We start from the raw sequence: 15,261 nt of genomic DNA, 5'->3' as shown, positions 1-15,261 counted from the left end.
GAGGCGAATAGTATAGATGCATTTAAGGGGAAGCTAGGCACGCCTATGAGGGAGAAGGGAATATAAGATTATACGGATAGAATTAGATGAGGAAAGACAGGAGGAGGCTCGAGTGGAGCATAAACGCCGGCATGGACTGGCTGAGCCGTATATCCTATGTAATTTAATCCTATGTATACAGTAGTGTAAGTGCGATCACACCAATGATTTATAAAGTGACAGGATTGCCTCACTATTTCAGCTCAATGTTGACCTTTCAATAGATCCCAACATCTGATTTGCATTGTTGCGAAAGCCTCAATTTATTGTCAATCAGGAGCCTCCAGATCTCTTTCATCGCCCCTCCAACTTATTTTCTTTTCATTTATGTAGTAGTTTCTTGTTGGTATTTTTTGGTGAGGCAAGATATCTCATGAATGTCACTATTTTTTTTTCTTAGAAATACAACAATGATGTCCCGCACAAGCCATTGGCAAAATAAGACCACCTGTACCATTTGAAATAGTTTAGAGTTGCCTTATACATTCATACAGTGTGTTCTTTGTCATGAAACACAAAAGGACAGTATGCAGGTACAGCAAATGATCAGGAAGGCCACTGGTATCTTGGCCTTTATTGCAAAGGGGATGGAGTATAAAAGCAGGGATGTCTTGCTACAGCTATACAAGGTATTGGTGAGGCCACACCTGGAATACTGCGTGCAGTTTTGGTTTTCATATTTACGAAAGAATATATTTGCTTTGAAGGCAGTTCAGAGAAGGTTCACTAGGTTGATTCTGGGGATGAGGGGGTTGACCTATGAGGAAAGGTTGAGTAGGTTGGGCCTCTACTCATTGGAATTCAGAAGAATGAGAGGTGATCTTATCGAAACGTATAAGATTATGAGTGGGCTTGACAAGGTGGATGCAGAGAGAATGTTTCCACTGATGGAGGAGACTAGAACTAGAGGGCATGATCTTAGAATAAGTGGCCGTCCATTTAAAACTGAGATGAGGAGAAATTTCTTCTCCCAGAGGGTTGTAAATCCGTGGAATTCACTGCTTCAGAGAACTGTGGAAGCTGCGACATTGAATAAATTTAAGACAGAAATAGACAGTTTCTTAAACGATAAGTGGATAAGGAGTTATGGGAACCGGGCAGGGAAGTGGAGCTGAGTCCATGATCGGATCAGCCATGATCTTATTGCATGGTGAAGCAAGCTCGAGGGGCCGTATGGCCTACTCCTGTTCCTATTTTTTATGTTCTTATGTGATGAATGTTATAGTGCTATCTAGTAATGGTTCAAAACTATTAGCAATAAAACTGTATGGGTAGATGGATGCTTCAGTGGGCTTGACTGCCACAATTAACAAAGTAGACAATCCTAGCTGAATCAGATGGCAGTGCTGTTCTAAATATTAAGCAATTGTCTTGAAAATATTAATAAGGTATCATCCCAAATATTATGGGCCAGAACTTGCCGTCAAACAGCACTCAACGTTACTTGTGCACAAATCACACATGCAACTTCAGGCGAGGGCAGATACGCAGATAAACACGAAACTCTGGACATTGCTGACTGAGATGTGCCATTCCACCATTAGCTTCCCGACAATGGCATCTCGCCGTCTAACCCACCATTTAACCGCTTTAAACGGTGTGAAGTTCTTGTACTTGCACAGTAGACACGAGCTCGCCACAGAAAGTTAGGGCTTGTCTATTTCAGTCTAAGTACTCATTATAATGGCGTGATAAGTCTTAATTACTGCCAAACAACCTCTCTAGCCCTGAAAATTAACTACTACAAGTGTGGAATCTCATTCCTTCAGCTTTGAATTGTTGTTGGAGATTTCAAAACTTTTTCTTTCTGTCTCTTTTCTCTCTCTTACTTCAACCTTTCTTTCCCTCTCTTTATGTCACTTTCTGTACTTGATTTAACATTGAATTCACGATTCTAACTTGCGCTTTGTGGTTCAAACTCTGCGCCGTTCATTAACAATTCTTAAGTCTGATTAGTTAAGGAGAGTCATAGCTGGTTGCCCTATTGACACAGGTCCCAGATGTCCTGTAGAGGGCGTCGCGCCATTTTGATTTCCCTCTTGCACCAACGTGCCGTGCAAAAGCTCCTGGGAATTATATGAGCTAGTGCAAGTCTAACTAATGGCGAGTGCCATTGTCTGGATTGAGTATGGCCCAACACATGTTAATGTTCTGTAAACACACTGTAACGAGATAATATATAGCACCCTCTAGCTAGGAGGTATCGATATGATGTATAGCGCCCTCTAGCTAGGAGGTATCGATATAATGTATAGCACCCTCTAACTAGGAGGTATAGGGGGCTGTATTGAGAGAGAGGGTCTGTGAAGGAACGCCATTTTAAAGCTCCACATGGCTGTCTGAGATCTCCCAAAGTTAAGTTGAACTAAGAGTGTTCAAGAGACTATAAAATGCACGCACAACGCAATTTTCATTGAAAAATGGCAGTGTGCAAGAAAAGCACCATTATGCATCGTGCAGAGTGATGCATGGATTTTCTGGCCATATCCTTTTCCCAGAACAGTGACCGTTCCCTTCTGTTATTGGCACAGTGGATCCTCACAGACCCCCCAGTTCTGGTGCTCTGTTCTCCCAGGTAATCCATCAGCCCCACCAAAAGGATGATTTGACATGCTCCTTAAATCAAACTGATAAAAGGTCCAATGTCATAAATCAACAGCAATTCCATATCTCCACGGCTTTCCACGTGTATTCAGCCTCTTAACCTTCCTCCTTTGCAAATGGTTGCGCTGTGCAATTCATTGGAGGTTTCCTGCGAGGTTCAGGATGTCATATTTACCAAGAAAAGAATGTGATAGGTGCTGTCTCTGGAGGAAATTCCCACCTGTGTTTCTCCTACAGACCCTTCGTGCCGCTGGAAAGACCTATATGATCTTCTTTGTGATCATCATTTTCATCGGGTCCTTTTATCTGATCAACTTGATTCTGGCCGTGGTGGCAATGGCTTACGCTGAACAGAATGAGGCCACCCAGCTGGAGGCCGAGGCGAAAGAGAAGGAGTTTCAAGAGATTATGGAAAGCATAAAGAAACATCAGGAAGAACAAGAAGCTCAGGTATGTGAGCCAATGACATTTATTTAGCATGTTTATTGTATTTATTTATTTGTTCTCGAGGTGTGGGTGTTGCTGACATTTATTGCTGATCCCTATTTGCCCTGAAGGTGGTGGTGGGCTAGGGCGAGGGTTAGGGTTAAGGTACTTTGTAGCAGTTTGATACAACTGAGATCCTTATTACAAAAGCAAAATACTGCGGATGCTGGAATCTGAAATTCAAACAGGAAATGCAGATAATCTCAATGGGTCAGTCAGCATCTGTGGAGAGAGAAACAGAGTTGATGTTTCGGGTCTGTGACACTTCGTTAGAACTGGAACAGTTTGAGATGTAACAGATTCTTAAGGAAGTGTGGGGCAGTGAAAAGGGGAGGGGAGGAAAGAACAAAAGAGGAAGGGCAGTGATAGGGTGGAGGGCAGAAGGGATTTATGACTTTGATAAAGTCACACATAAGAGGTTAGTGTGCAAAATTAAAGCACATAGGATTGGAGCTACTGTACTGGCATGAATTGAAAATTGATTAATTGACAGGAAACAGAGAGCAGGAATAAACGGGTCTTTATCGGGGTGGCGGGCAGTGACGAATGGGGTACCACAGGGATCAGTGCTTGGGCCCCAGCTATTCACAATATATAAAAATGATTTGGATGAGGGAACCAAATGTAATATTTCCAAGTTTGCTGACAACATAAAACTAGGTGGGATTGTGAGATGTGAGGAGAATGCAAAGACACTGCAAGGCGATTTAGATAGTTTGAGTGAGTGGGCAAACACATGGCAGATGCAGTATAACGTGGATAAATGTGAAGTTATTCACTTTGGTAGGAAAAACATAAGGACAAAATATTATTTAAATGGTGATGGCTTGGGAAGTGTCGATGAACAGAGGGACCTGGGTGTCCTTGTACACCAGTCATTGAAAGCAAACATGAAGGTGCAGCAAGCAGTTAGGAAGGCAAATGGTATGTTGGCCTTCATTGCAAGAGGATTTGAGTACAGAAGCAAGGATGTCTTACTACAGTTATACAGGGCCTTGGTGAGACTGCACCTGGAGTATTGTGTGCAGTTTTGGTCTCCTTACCTAAGAAAGGATATACTTGCCATAGAGGGAGTGCAGCGAAGGTTCACCAGACTAATTCTTGGGATGGCAGGACTGTCGTACAAGGAGAGATTGGATCGACTAGGCCTGTATTCACTAGAGTTTAGAAGAATGAGAGGGGATCTCATTGAAACGTATAACATTCTGACTGGGTTGCATAGACTGGATGCGGGGAGGGTGTTTCCCCTGGCTGGGAAGTCTAGAACAAGCGGTCACAGTCTCAGGATACGGGGTAGGAAATTTAGGACCGAGATGAGGAAAAATGTTTTCACTCAGAGGGTGGTGAACCTGTGGAATTCTCTACCACTGAAGGCTGTGGGGGCCAACTGAATATATTTAAGAGGGAGATAGATAGATTTCTAGACGAAAAAGATATCAAGGGGTATGGGGAAAAAGCGGGAATACGGTGTTGAGATGGAGGATCAGCCATGATCATATTGAATGGCAGTGCAGACTCGAAGGGCCGAATGGTCTACTACTGCTCCTAGTTTCTATGTTTCTTTGTTTCTGAGAGACAAAAGGGATGGTGGGCAAAAATGAGATGGTAATGGCACAAGTTAGGACACAAAAGATAAGTCGAGATGGAGTATGAATGGCGGAATCCCAGCTGCCATGGGAAAGAGGGAAACAAAGGGTGGGGGTTTATAAAAAAAAAAGGGAAGAAAGGGAAAAAAATAGGGTCGGAAGTTGTTGAAATTATTGAACTCAATGTTGAGTCCAGAAATCTGCAAAGTGCCTAAACAAAAGATGAGGTGCTGTTCCTCGAGCTTGCGTTGAGCTTCATTGGAACAGTGTAGCAGGCCGAGGACAGAGAGATCAGAGTGGGAGTGGAGAGGAGAATTAAAGTGAGATCCTTACTAGATGACTTCAGAGTCAACTATGTTGGTGTGGCACTGGACCCACATAGAAACATAGAAACAAGGTGCAGGAGTAGGCCATTCGGCCCTTCGAGCCTGCACCACCATTCAATATGATCATGGCTGGTCATGCAACTTCAGTATCCCATTCCTGTTTTCTCTCCATACCCCTTGATCCCTTTAGCCGTAAGGGCCACATCTAACTCCCTTTTGAATATATCCAACGAACTGGCCTCAACAACATTTGGACCAGACTTTGTAAGGATGGTAGGTTTCCTTCCCTAAAGGACATCAATGAACCGGTTGGGCTTTTTACAACAATCCACCAACTTTGCAGTCACTTTTAGTGACTCCATCTTTTTATTTCCAGATTTTGTTCACTGAATTCAAATTCTCAAACTGCCATAAGTGGAATTTGAACTCACGTTCACTGGATTAGTAGTGCAGGCTTCGGACCTGCTGGGCGTTTCCAGCATTTTCTGTTTTTATTTCCAATTGCCGTCACCCACAGTATTTTGCTTTGGTATCAGCTAACTTTGCACAAGTTACAGGATCAACGTGAGACATCCCTGCTTTGTAGAGCTCAGTCACTCACTGCCTTAACTAGCTGAACCATCATCAAGTCTCTGTTCCCAATGCTTTATTCAGTAATTGGTGTGTTTTTGAACTGACCGACAGTGCATTGCACTTTGTTGATGGCATTTAGAAACAAAGAAACCTAGAAAATAGGTGCAGGAGTAGGCCATTCGGCCCTTCGAGCCTGCACCACCATTCAATAAGATCATGGCTGATCATGCACCTCAGTACCCCTTTCCTGCTTTTTTTCCATACCCCTTGATCCCTTTAGCCGTAAGGGCCATATCTAACTCCCTCTTGAACATATCTAACGAACTGGCCTCAACAACTCTCTGCGGTAGAGAATTCCACAGGTTCACAATTCTCTGAGTGAAGAAGTTTCTCCTCATCTCGGATCTAAATGGCTTACCCCTTATCCTTAGACTGTGACCCTGGTTCTGGACTTCCCCAACATCGGGAACATTCTTCCTTCATCTAACCTATCCAGCCCCGTCAGAATTTTATATGTTTTTATGAGATCCCCTCTCATTCTTCTAAACTCCAGTGAATACAGGCCCAGATGATCCAATCTCTCCTCATATGTCAGTCCTGCACCGAAGGGTTAGTTACTGTAATTTAGCTATTGCAGGTTTATCAAGAAATTATTTGCTGTTGGTTACCAGTAAATTCTAAAAGCCATTTAAATTATAAATACTTCCCGCAAGCCTCTGGTCAATGCCTTGGATAATTCAAAAGCAAATATAACAGATGCTGGAAATCTGAAATAAACGCAGAAAATGCTGGAAGTACTCAGCAGGTCAGGCAGCATCAGTGGACAGAGAAACTGAGTTAACGTTTCAGGTCGATAACCTTTCGTCAGAACTAGAAAAAGTTAGAGATGTAACAGGTTTTAAGCAGAGAAAGTGGGGAGGGGAGGAAAGAACAAATAGGAAGGTCTGTGATAGGGTGGGAGGTATGATAATACAAACCAAAAGGAGATGGTAATGGGACCAGTAAAGAAACAAAAGATGGGTCTGGAAGAGGAGTAAATGTGAAAAGCAGAATCATCACTAGCTGCCATGTGGAAAAAATCAGGGCAGTGGTTCTGGTCTGAAATTGTTGATCACAATGTTGAGTGCAGAAGGCTGTAAAGTGCCTTAACGAAAGATGAGGTGCTGTTCCTCGAGTTTGCGTTGAGCTTCATTGGAACAGTGTAAGAGGCTGAGGTCAGAGAGAGGGAAGAGTGGGAGTGGAATGGAGAATTAAAGTGACAGGCGACCGGAAGCTCAGGGTCAGGCTTATGGACTGAATGGAGGTGTCCCACAAAGCGGTCACCCAATCTACGTTTGGTCTCCCCAATGTAGAGGAGACCGCATCGTGAGCAGCGAATACAGTATACTAAATTGCAAGAATAGAATCATAGAATGGTTACAGCACAGAAGAAGGCCATTTGGCCCGTCGAGCCCGTGCCGGCTCTCAGCTAGTTCCTCCCCCCCCCACCCCCGCCCTTTCCCAGTAGCCCTACAAAGTAAATCGCTGTTTCACCTGGAAGGAGAGTTTGGGGCCCTGGACAGCAGGAAGGGAGGAGATAGAAGGGCAGGTGTTGCATTTCCTGCATTTGCACGGGCAGGTGCCATGCGATGGGCAGAGGGGAGAGGGGTGGTGTTGGGAGTGATTGAGCAGTGGACCAGGGTGTTGCGGAGGGAACGGTTTCTTCGGAATGGAGAAAGAGGAGGGGTGTTTGGTGGCCTTGTGTAATTCCCTGCTCTGTTGGTATCCTCTCAGAAAACCAGGACCATAGATCTGGGCGGGAAGCATTCCCCAGTTACTTATTTATAAAGAAATTGTTGACATGTTCTTTATAATTATATAATTTCACAATAAATAATGAACAGATCAAATTTTCCACTCTATATGGTATAGATTTCCTACTTTATGGGGAATGGTAACATAGTGGTTCTGTTACTGGACTAGTAATCCAGAGGCCTGCACTAATGATCTGGAGACGTGAGTTCCAATCCCATCACGGCAGCTGGGGAATTTAAATTCAGTTAATTAAATAAATCTGGAATAAAAAGCTAGTATCAATAATGGTGACCATGAAACTACCGGATTGTCGTAAAAACCCATCTAGTTCCCTAATGTCCTTTAGGGAAGGAAATCTGCCGTCCTTACCCGGTCTGGCCGATATGTGACTCCAGACCCACAGCAATGTGGTTGAACTTTAACTGCGCTCTGAAATGGCCCAGCAAACCACTCAATTGTACCAAAGAAGCACGGACTGCAGCTGCTCACCACCACCTTCTCAAGGGCAGTTAGGATGGACAATAAATGCTGTCCTTGCCAGCGTTGCCCACATCCTGAGAACAAATTTTTTTTTTTAAGTAGTGTTTTTTCTATTTAAATGCGGTTTTTATCCAAAAATGAATAATTTATTTCTGTCATTTTTTGGAAGTGTATTATTAACTTACTCATAGGTCGGGCCTAGTACACTGTTTTATAAATAGACATCAGCAGTTGGAATAATCATTATCATCATCATCATCATAGGCAGTCCCTCGAAATCGAGGAAGACTTGCTTCCGCACCAAAAATGAGTTTTTAGGTGACTGAACAGTCCAATACGGGAATTACAGTCTCTGTCACAGGTGGGACAGACAGTGGTTGGAGGAAAGGGTGGGTGGGGAGTCTGGTTTGCCACATGCTCCTTCCGCTGCCTGTGCTTGTTTTCTGCATGCTCTTGGCGACGAGACTCGAGGTACTCAGCGCCCTCCCGGATGCTCGTCCTCCACTTAGGGTGGTCTTTGGCCAGGTAATCCCAGGTGTCGGTGGGGATGTTGCGCTTTATCAAGGAGGCTTTGAGGGTGTCCTTGAAACGATGGAATTGGAATAATATCAGGGGAGTGGATGGTATTTTCGATGAGAACACTATCCACTCACTTCTGCAGTCTGGGTTTGAATATCTCCCAGATTGATAGGATTAAAGTTTCCTTTCTCTGTGGTGTCCTATATGAAATGAATTTGGATCGTCCAAACCCATTTGTGAATAAGCACAAGTCCAGGGTACACAAAAGTAATTTGGACTAAAATCCCATTCTCAAGAGAGACCTGCAGCATTTGTTCAAATTGTTTAAAACTTGTTCCATGATGTGGGCGAAGCTGGCGAGGCTGGCATTTATTTCCCATCCCTAATTGCCCGTGAGAAGGTGGTGTTGAGCTGCCTTCTTGAACCGCTGCAGTCCGTGTGGTGACGGTGCTCCCACAGTGCTGCTAGGGAGGGAGTTCCAGGACTTTGACCCAGCGACGATGAAGGAACGGCCGATATATTTCCAAGTCAGGATGGTGTGTGACTTGGAGGGGAACATGGAACTGATGGTGTTCCCATGTGCCTGCTGCCCTTTTCCTTCTTGGTGGTGGAGGTCCCGGATTTGGGAGGTGCTGCCGATGTGAGAAATGTTAAAATTAACACTGGATCTTCAAAGATTGTGGGGGAGACTCCTTGTTGAGGCAGAAGAAGCAGAAGGTCGCTCTGTATCTGACCATGGCAAATCCGACATGGGAGTAAAATGGAACTATATTCCATTCTCAGCGTTTCAATCTGTTGAAATATATATATTTTCCCTTCCCCCCAGTTACATGCTGCCAAAGACCACAACGGCAGCCATTACTCGTTGGCCAGTAACAGAGTGCGGAAGAAAAACGGTTCTGACAATGATCTCGGCGAGGATAAGCGTGGCCCGGGAGAGGAAGGGGAGAGCCGACGAGGATCGCTGGCCGCTCCGCACATCAAACCTCTGGTCACCATTACAATTAACGGAGTTGTTTCACAAGATGGCGAAAATGGCACGGCGCCCAACGGCAACATCGTGCCATCTGTTGTCGTAAGTAAAATAGACATGAACAAAGACATAAAGGTTTTATTAAAACTTTGATTTTCAGGCGCAGTTCGTGGTTTCACAGTCTGGGTCAGAATGTCTGTTTCAGGAATGTGGTAACCATGGCAACTGCAGAACGGCACAGAAGGTAAAATGATGGCTGGGAAAGTGTTTGGGAGAATTTCAGATAATGCTGCAACTGTGCTTTGCACGAAGACTGTACGGGGCCGAAATTGGCCACCGCTGGAAACCGGGTGCACCTTCCCTGTTTCGTCTGTTTTTATCGGCGCAGTTGATGCGGTGGCCTCTTGAGCGAAATTCCACTCTTTGGCTTTTTTTTTTCAGCGGACCGGAAGTCGGTCATAATGGGGCGGTTGGCGGAGGATCGCACGCTAGAGGGTCGGAGGTTGGGGGTGGGATGGAGTGTCCGCCGCTGTCGGTCATCGCGGTGCCACGTCACCACATCTCTCACCTTCACTTAAAGGGGAGTGCCTGCGCGATTCTTTAAGTTCGGTCCACTGGGCCACCGGGGAGGGTTTCGGCCGGGCCAGCGGCCAAGAGGGGTGCCAGACTGCCTGTTGGCCGCCCCGGCCGCACCCGGGGGTCATCATTGTCGGCCCGACACGGCAGTCGGCCGACAAAAAAAAAAACGTGGCGGCTGCGACAGTGAGTCCGCCTCTTTAATGTCAGCCGCACCGCCATTTTAGAAGCACTTCAAGCACAGTGCACGGGCAGCAAAAGCTACTGCTGACACCGAGCGGCGGGAGCAAGATTTTTTTCCGCGGAATCTCACCATCGGGGGCGGGGGGGGGCAACGTCGGCAGTGCGCGGTCTGATGATGCACTTAGGATGGATCGGCAGCAGCGGGGCTGTGGGGGTGGGGGGAGCGGGTCACCGCCAGGATTCCACAGGAGCGGAATTTTGAAAATGGCAGCCATCACACGAAAAATCAGCGCCGTTGCACTGGGCAGTGTGGCCGCCGATTTCTGGTGGTAACGGACCTTAAGGGAAGGGACAATTTCGACCCCCACCTCTTTAAAGAAACAGTCAATGCGCAAGTCTACTTCTGCGGAAACGTCCGTCAGTACTTTCCAGTATCAAATTTTAAAAAAGAAATAATGGAAAATGTAATCTTGTGCTGCCTTTTAGATGAAATATTTTGATAGAATAAATAAGGAGAAACTGTTTCTACTGATAGGAGGGTCGGTAACCAGAGGATACAGATTCAAAGTAATTTGCAAAAGAACTAGAGATGAGATGAGGAGAAATGTTTTTGCGCAGCGAGTTGTTATGATCTGGAATGCGCTGCCTGAAAGGGGGAAGCAGATTCAATAGTAACTTTCAAAAGGGAATTGGATGTATAGTTGAAAAGGAAACAGTTTGCACGGGTATGGGTTAAGAGCAGGGGAGTGGGATTAATTGCATAGCCCTTTCAAAAGGCTGGCACAGGTATAAAGGGCCAAATGTTCTCCTTCAGTGCTGCATGAGTCTATGACTGCTTGGGTTTAACATTAGGTGTAGTATATCAACTTCAGTACAAACAAGGCCAAGTTTAAAAGATTTAGGGGGGAAAATTCAGTTGGATGGCGCCCCCCCGCGAGGGACGCTAAAGGGTTAACGTCCGCGAGTGTCGACGGTAGCGTCGCTCGGTAACCTCGGTGTGCAGTTACCGGCGGCGCTGAGGAGTATCGCCCGGGAGTGTGGCGCCGGCGTGCCACGATCCCTGGTAGCAACACGGAAGCAAACTTTGGTTTGGTCGCCCCCCCCCTGTAGTGCCCCCTAGTGACCCTGCTAGAGAACGCCTGACGTGCAGAGCTGTCCCGGGGCGCTGAGGGAAGGCATGACTGCGTCGGGCAAGTGTAATTAATGTTTTGCATTTTTTTGTTGGGTTTTAATTTTATTTGGGGTAAGTCACGTATGGGGAAGGTTTGTTCTGATTTTTGATCGGATTTTTTTTTGTTGCAGGGAGCCCTCTCTTAGAACATAAGAAATAAAAGCAGGAGTCGGCCATTTGTTCAATAAGATCATGGACTCAGCTCCACTTCCCTGCCACTCCCCATAACCCTTTTATTCCCTTAAATCTGTGGAATTCTCTGCCTCAGAGAGCTGTGGAAGCCGGGACATTAGATAAATTTAAGACAGAAAGAGACAGTTTCTTAAACGATAAGGGGATAAGTGGTTATGGGGACCGGGCAGGGAAGTGGAGCTGAGGCTATGATCAGATCAGCCATGATCTTATTGAATGGCGGAGCAGGCTCGAGGGGTTGTATGGCCTACTTCTGCTCCTATTTCTTATGCTCTTATTGCTCAAAAATCTATCTATCTCCGCCTTAAATATATTCAACGACCCAGCCTCCACAGCTCTCTGGGGCAGAGAATTCCACAGATTTACAATCCTCTGAGAGAAAGAATTCCTCCTCATCTCAGTTTTAAATGGACGGCCCCTTATTCTGAGACTATGTCCCCGAGATTTAGTTTCCCCTATGAGTGGAAATATCCTCTCTGCATCCACCATGCTGCATATCCCACCATGTAGCTCTGCGCCCCTTTCCGCTTGCTAGCACCACACTCACATCCCACAGAGCAAGTGGCGCGCATCATTATGCGCCTCACTTGCTCTCGGTGGTGGTACCCCCAATATCGCAAGCGGGGCAGGACTTCCGCGCCCGGTGCAGGATCTCCCGCCTCAGGGCTGTTACCCCCCTTCCCCCCAAACTGGGTGCGACGCATTTTCCCTCCCTCAGTGTTTCCACATGTAAGGAGAGATTTCCAGATTCCATGCCCACTGTCTGCTGCCAACGTCTCAGACAGTGATTTCAATGGGTGGAGAATCAGGGGGCCTGCCATTTTCCAATACTGGTGGTGGGCAAGGGCACCAGATCAGTAAGTGTGCCCGAGTGCTTCAAACCCACAAAATCCTTTCTCTTCGAAAAAAAATTTATGTTTTTTTTTTGCACAGCCGCTTTAAAACGTCAAAGGAAGATGATTTTAGTTGGTACTGGCTTTGCTCTCTGATTGATAACCGATATTTTCTTTTCCTGCTTTGTATCCGGTCCTTTGTAGGTAGTTGGTATGGAGATTGAAGATGAGATGCCGGGATCTAAACGTAGCTCCATGTTTCTGGAAGAACGAACAAACCAACTGAAATCCGGGAGTGTAGTCAGTGTGTACAGCAATGCCATGATGGAAGGTAAGCTCCATCATGGCCGTTACCACTACACCGTGATGGAATAGATTGATCCCTCTGAACGCAACCATCCGTGGGATTTCCTTTACTTACAGTGTGAGCTGTGGCTCAGTGGGTAGCACACTCACCTTTGAGAAGATCGTGGGTTCAAGTCCCACTCCAGGAACCTGAGCACATCATTGCAGTGCTGAGGGTGCGCTGCACTGTTGGAGGTGCCGTCTTTCGGATGAAACATTAAACCGAGGCCCCGTCTGCTCTCTCAGGTGGACATAAATGGTCCCATGACACTATTTGGAAGAAGAGCAGGGGAGTTATCCCCGGTGTCCTGGCCAATATTTTTCCCTCAATCAAGAAAACAAAAAAAACAGATTATCTGGTCATTATCACATTGCTGTTTGTGGGAGCTTGCTGTGCGCAATTGGTGGCCGCGTTTCCCACATTACAACAGTGACGGCACTCCAAAAGTATTTCATTGGCTGTAAAGTGCTTTGAGATTTCCGGTGGTCGTGAAAGTCACTCTATAAATGCGTCTTTTTTCTTTTTTACTGTTCAACTAGCTCTTAGTGTTTGACAAAACTGTTGTTTGTTTGATCAGGGACAAAATCCAAAAGAGATAAGAGTCCTTATCAACAGAATAACATCGTCTTCAAGTAACATGCATTTCAACATGATTCATGCCATCCGTTGCATGTGGCATGTTGTAAAATTGAGTTTCATAATAAATGACTGAAAGCTGCCAGGTTTTCGTAAACACCCAACTGATTCACTAACGTCCTTCAGGGAAGGGACTTGCCAACCCCACCCAATCTGCCTATGTGTGATTCTAATCATGAGTACATAAGAATTAGGAGCAGGAGTAGGCCATACTGCCCCTCGAGCCTGCTCCGTCATTCAATCAGATCATGGCTGATCTTCGACCTCAACTCCACTTTCCCGCCCGATCCCCATATCCCTTGACTTCCCCTAGTGTACAAAAATCTATCTATCTCAGCCCTGAATATACTCAACAATTCAGCATCCACGGCTCTCTGGGGTAGAGAATACCAAAGATTCACAACCCTCTGAGTGAAGAAATTCCTTCTCATCTCAGTCTTAAATGGCCGACCCCTTATCCTGAGACTATGCCCCCTGGTTCTAGACTCTCCAGCCAGGGGGAAACAACCTCTCAGCATCTACCCTGTCAATCCCCCTCAGAATCTTATATGTTTCAATGAGATCACCTCTCGTTCTTCTAAACTCCAGAGAATAAAGACCCAATCTAATTACACCATTCCTGCACTGTACGGTGGACTTCCTATTTCCTCACGGCAATGAGCAGTAGGCAATAAATGCTGCCTTGACAATGTTGTCCACATCCAAGGAACAAATTTTAAAAATGGAAAAGGTTTGTGCAACATTTCCATGAAAAATGTCCCTTCAAGATTCAGCTCATGTAATGTTCCGTATAACCATTTCTTGTAGCCTCATGGGGATTGGTCAACTTCGAGAAGTGAAGACTTCTATCTGATGGCAATTCTTCCGCATTAAATATTGAAATGCAGTGCCCTCCTAATTTTTTTTATTCATTCATGGGATGTGGGCATCGCAAGGCAAAGCCAGTATTTATTGCCTATCCCTAATTGCCTTTGAGTAGGTGGTGGTGAGCCCCCTTCTTGAACCGCTGCAGTCCGTGTGGTGAAGGCGCTCCCACAGTGCTGTTAGGGAGGGAGTTCCAGGATTTTGACCCAGCGACGATGAAGGAATAGTTTTAAAGTCAGGATGGTGTGTCTGCTTGGAGTGGAACTTGCATGTGTTGGTGTTCCCATGCGCCTGCTGCCCTTGTCCTTCTAGGCGGTAGAGGTCGCGGGTTTAGGAAGTGCTGCCGAAGAAGCCTTGGCGAGTTGCTGCAATGCATCTTGTAGATGGTACACACTGCAGCCATGGTGCGCCGGTGGTGGAGGGAGTGAATGTTGAAGGTGGTGGATGGGGTGCTAATCAAGCGGGCTGCTTTGTTCTGGATGGTGTCAAGATTCTTGTATGTTGTTGGAGCTGCACTCAACCAGGCAAGTGGAGAGTATTCCATCACACTCCTGAAGTGTGTGTCATAGATGGTGGAAAGGCTTTGGGGAGTCAGGAGGTGAATCATTTGCCACAGAATACCCAGCCTCTGACCTACTCTTGTAGCCACAATATTTATTTATGTGGCTGTTTCAGTTATGTTTCTGGTCAATGGTGACCCCCAGGATGTTGATGGTGGTGAATTTGGCGATGTCAAGGAGAGGTGCTTTGACTTTCTCTTGTTGGAAATGGCCATTGCCTGGCACTTTTGTGGTGTAAAAGTTACTTTCAACTTATCAGCCCAAGCCTGAATGTCGTCCAGATCTTGCTGCATGTGGGCATGGACTGCTTCATTATCTGAGGAGTTGTGAATGGATCTTAACGCTGTGCAGTCATCAGCGAACATCCCCACTTCTGATCTTATGATGGAGGGAGGTCATTGATGAAACAGCTGAAGAAGGCTGGGCCTAGGACACGGCCCTGAGGAACTCCTGCAGGATGTACTGGGACTGAGATAATTGGCCTCCAACAACCACAACCATCTTCCTTTGTACTAGGTAT

The 15,261-nt window shown here is 45.9% G+C and overlaps 1 protein-coding gene across 1 annotated transcript in view; it reads left to right on the top strand.

Annotated features, from left to right (window-relative positions):
* Nucleotides 1–15,261, top strand: part of scn4ab (sodium channel, voltage-gated, type IV, alpha, b) — a 247,080-nt gene that overhangs the window by 131,020 nt on the left and 100,799 nt on the right. The window contains exons 10-12 of the mRNA XM_070864513.1: nucleotides 2,881–3,093; nucleotides 9,234–9,482; nucleotides 12,540–12,666. Of these exons, the coding sequence (XP_070720614.1) occupies nucleotides 2,881–3,093; nucleotides 9,234–9,482; nucleotides 12,540–12,666 (589 nt within the window). The remainder of the gene's footprint in view (nucleotides 1–2,880; nucleotides 3,094–9,233; nucleotides 9,483–12,539; nucleotides 12,667–15,261) is intronic.

Source organism: Pristiophorus japonicus, chromosome 21 (assembly GCF_044704955.1).
Source record: "Pristiophorus japonicus isolate sPriJap1 chromosome 21, sPriJap1.hap1, whole genome shotgun sequence".
Taxonomy (NCBI): domain Eukaryota; kingdom Metazoa; phylum Chordata; class Chondrichthyes; family Pristiophoridae; genus Pristiophorus; species Pristiophorus japonicus.
The sequence above is the reverse complement of the archived record's forward strand: the minus strand, read 5'-3'. Positions and strand labels throughout refer to the sequence as shown.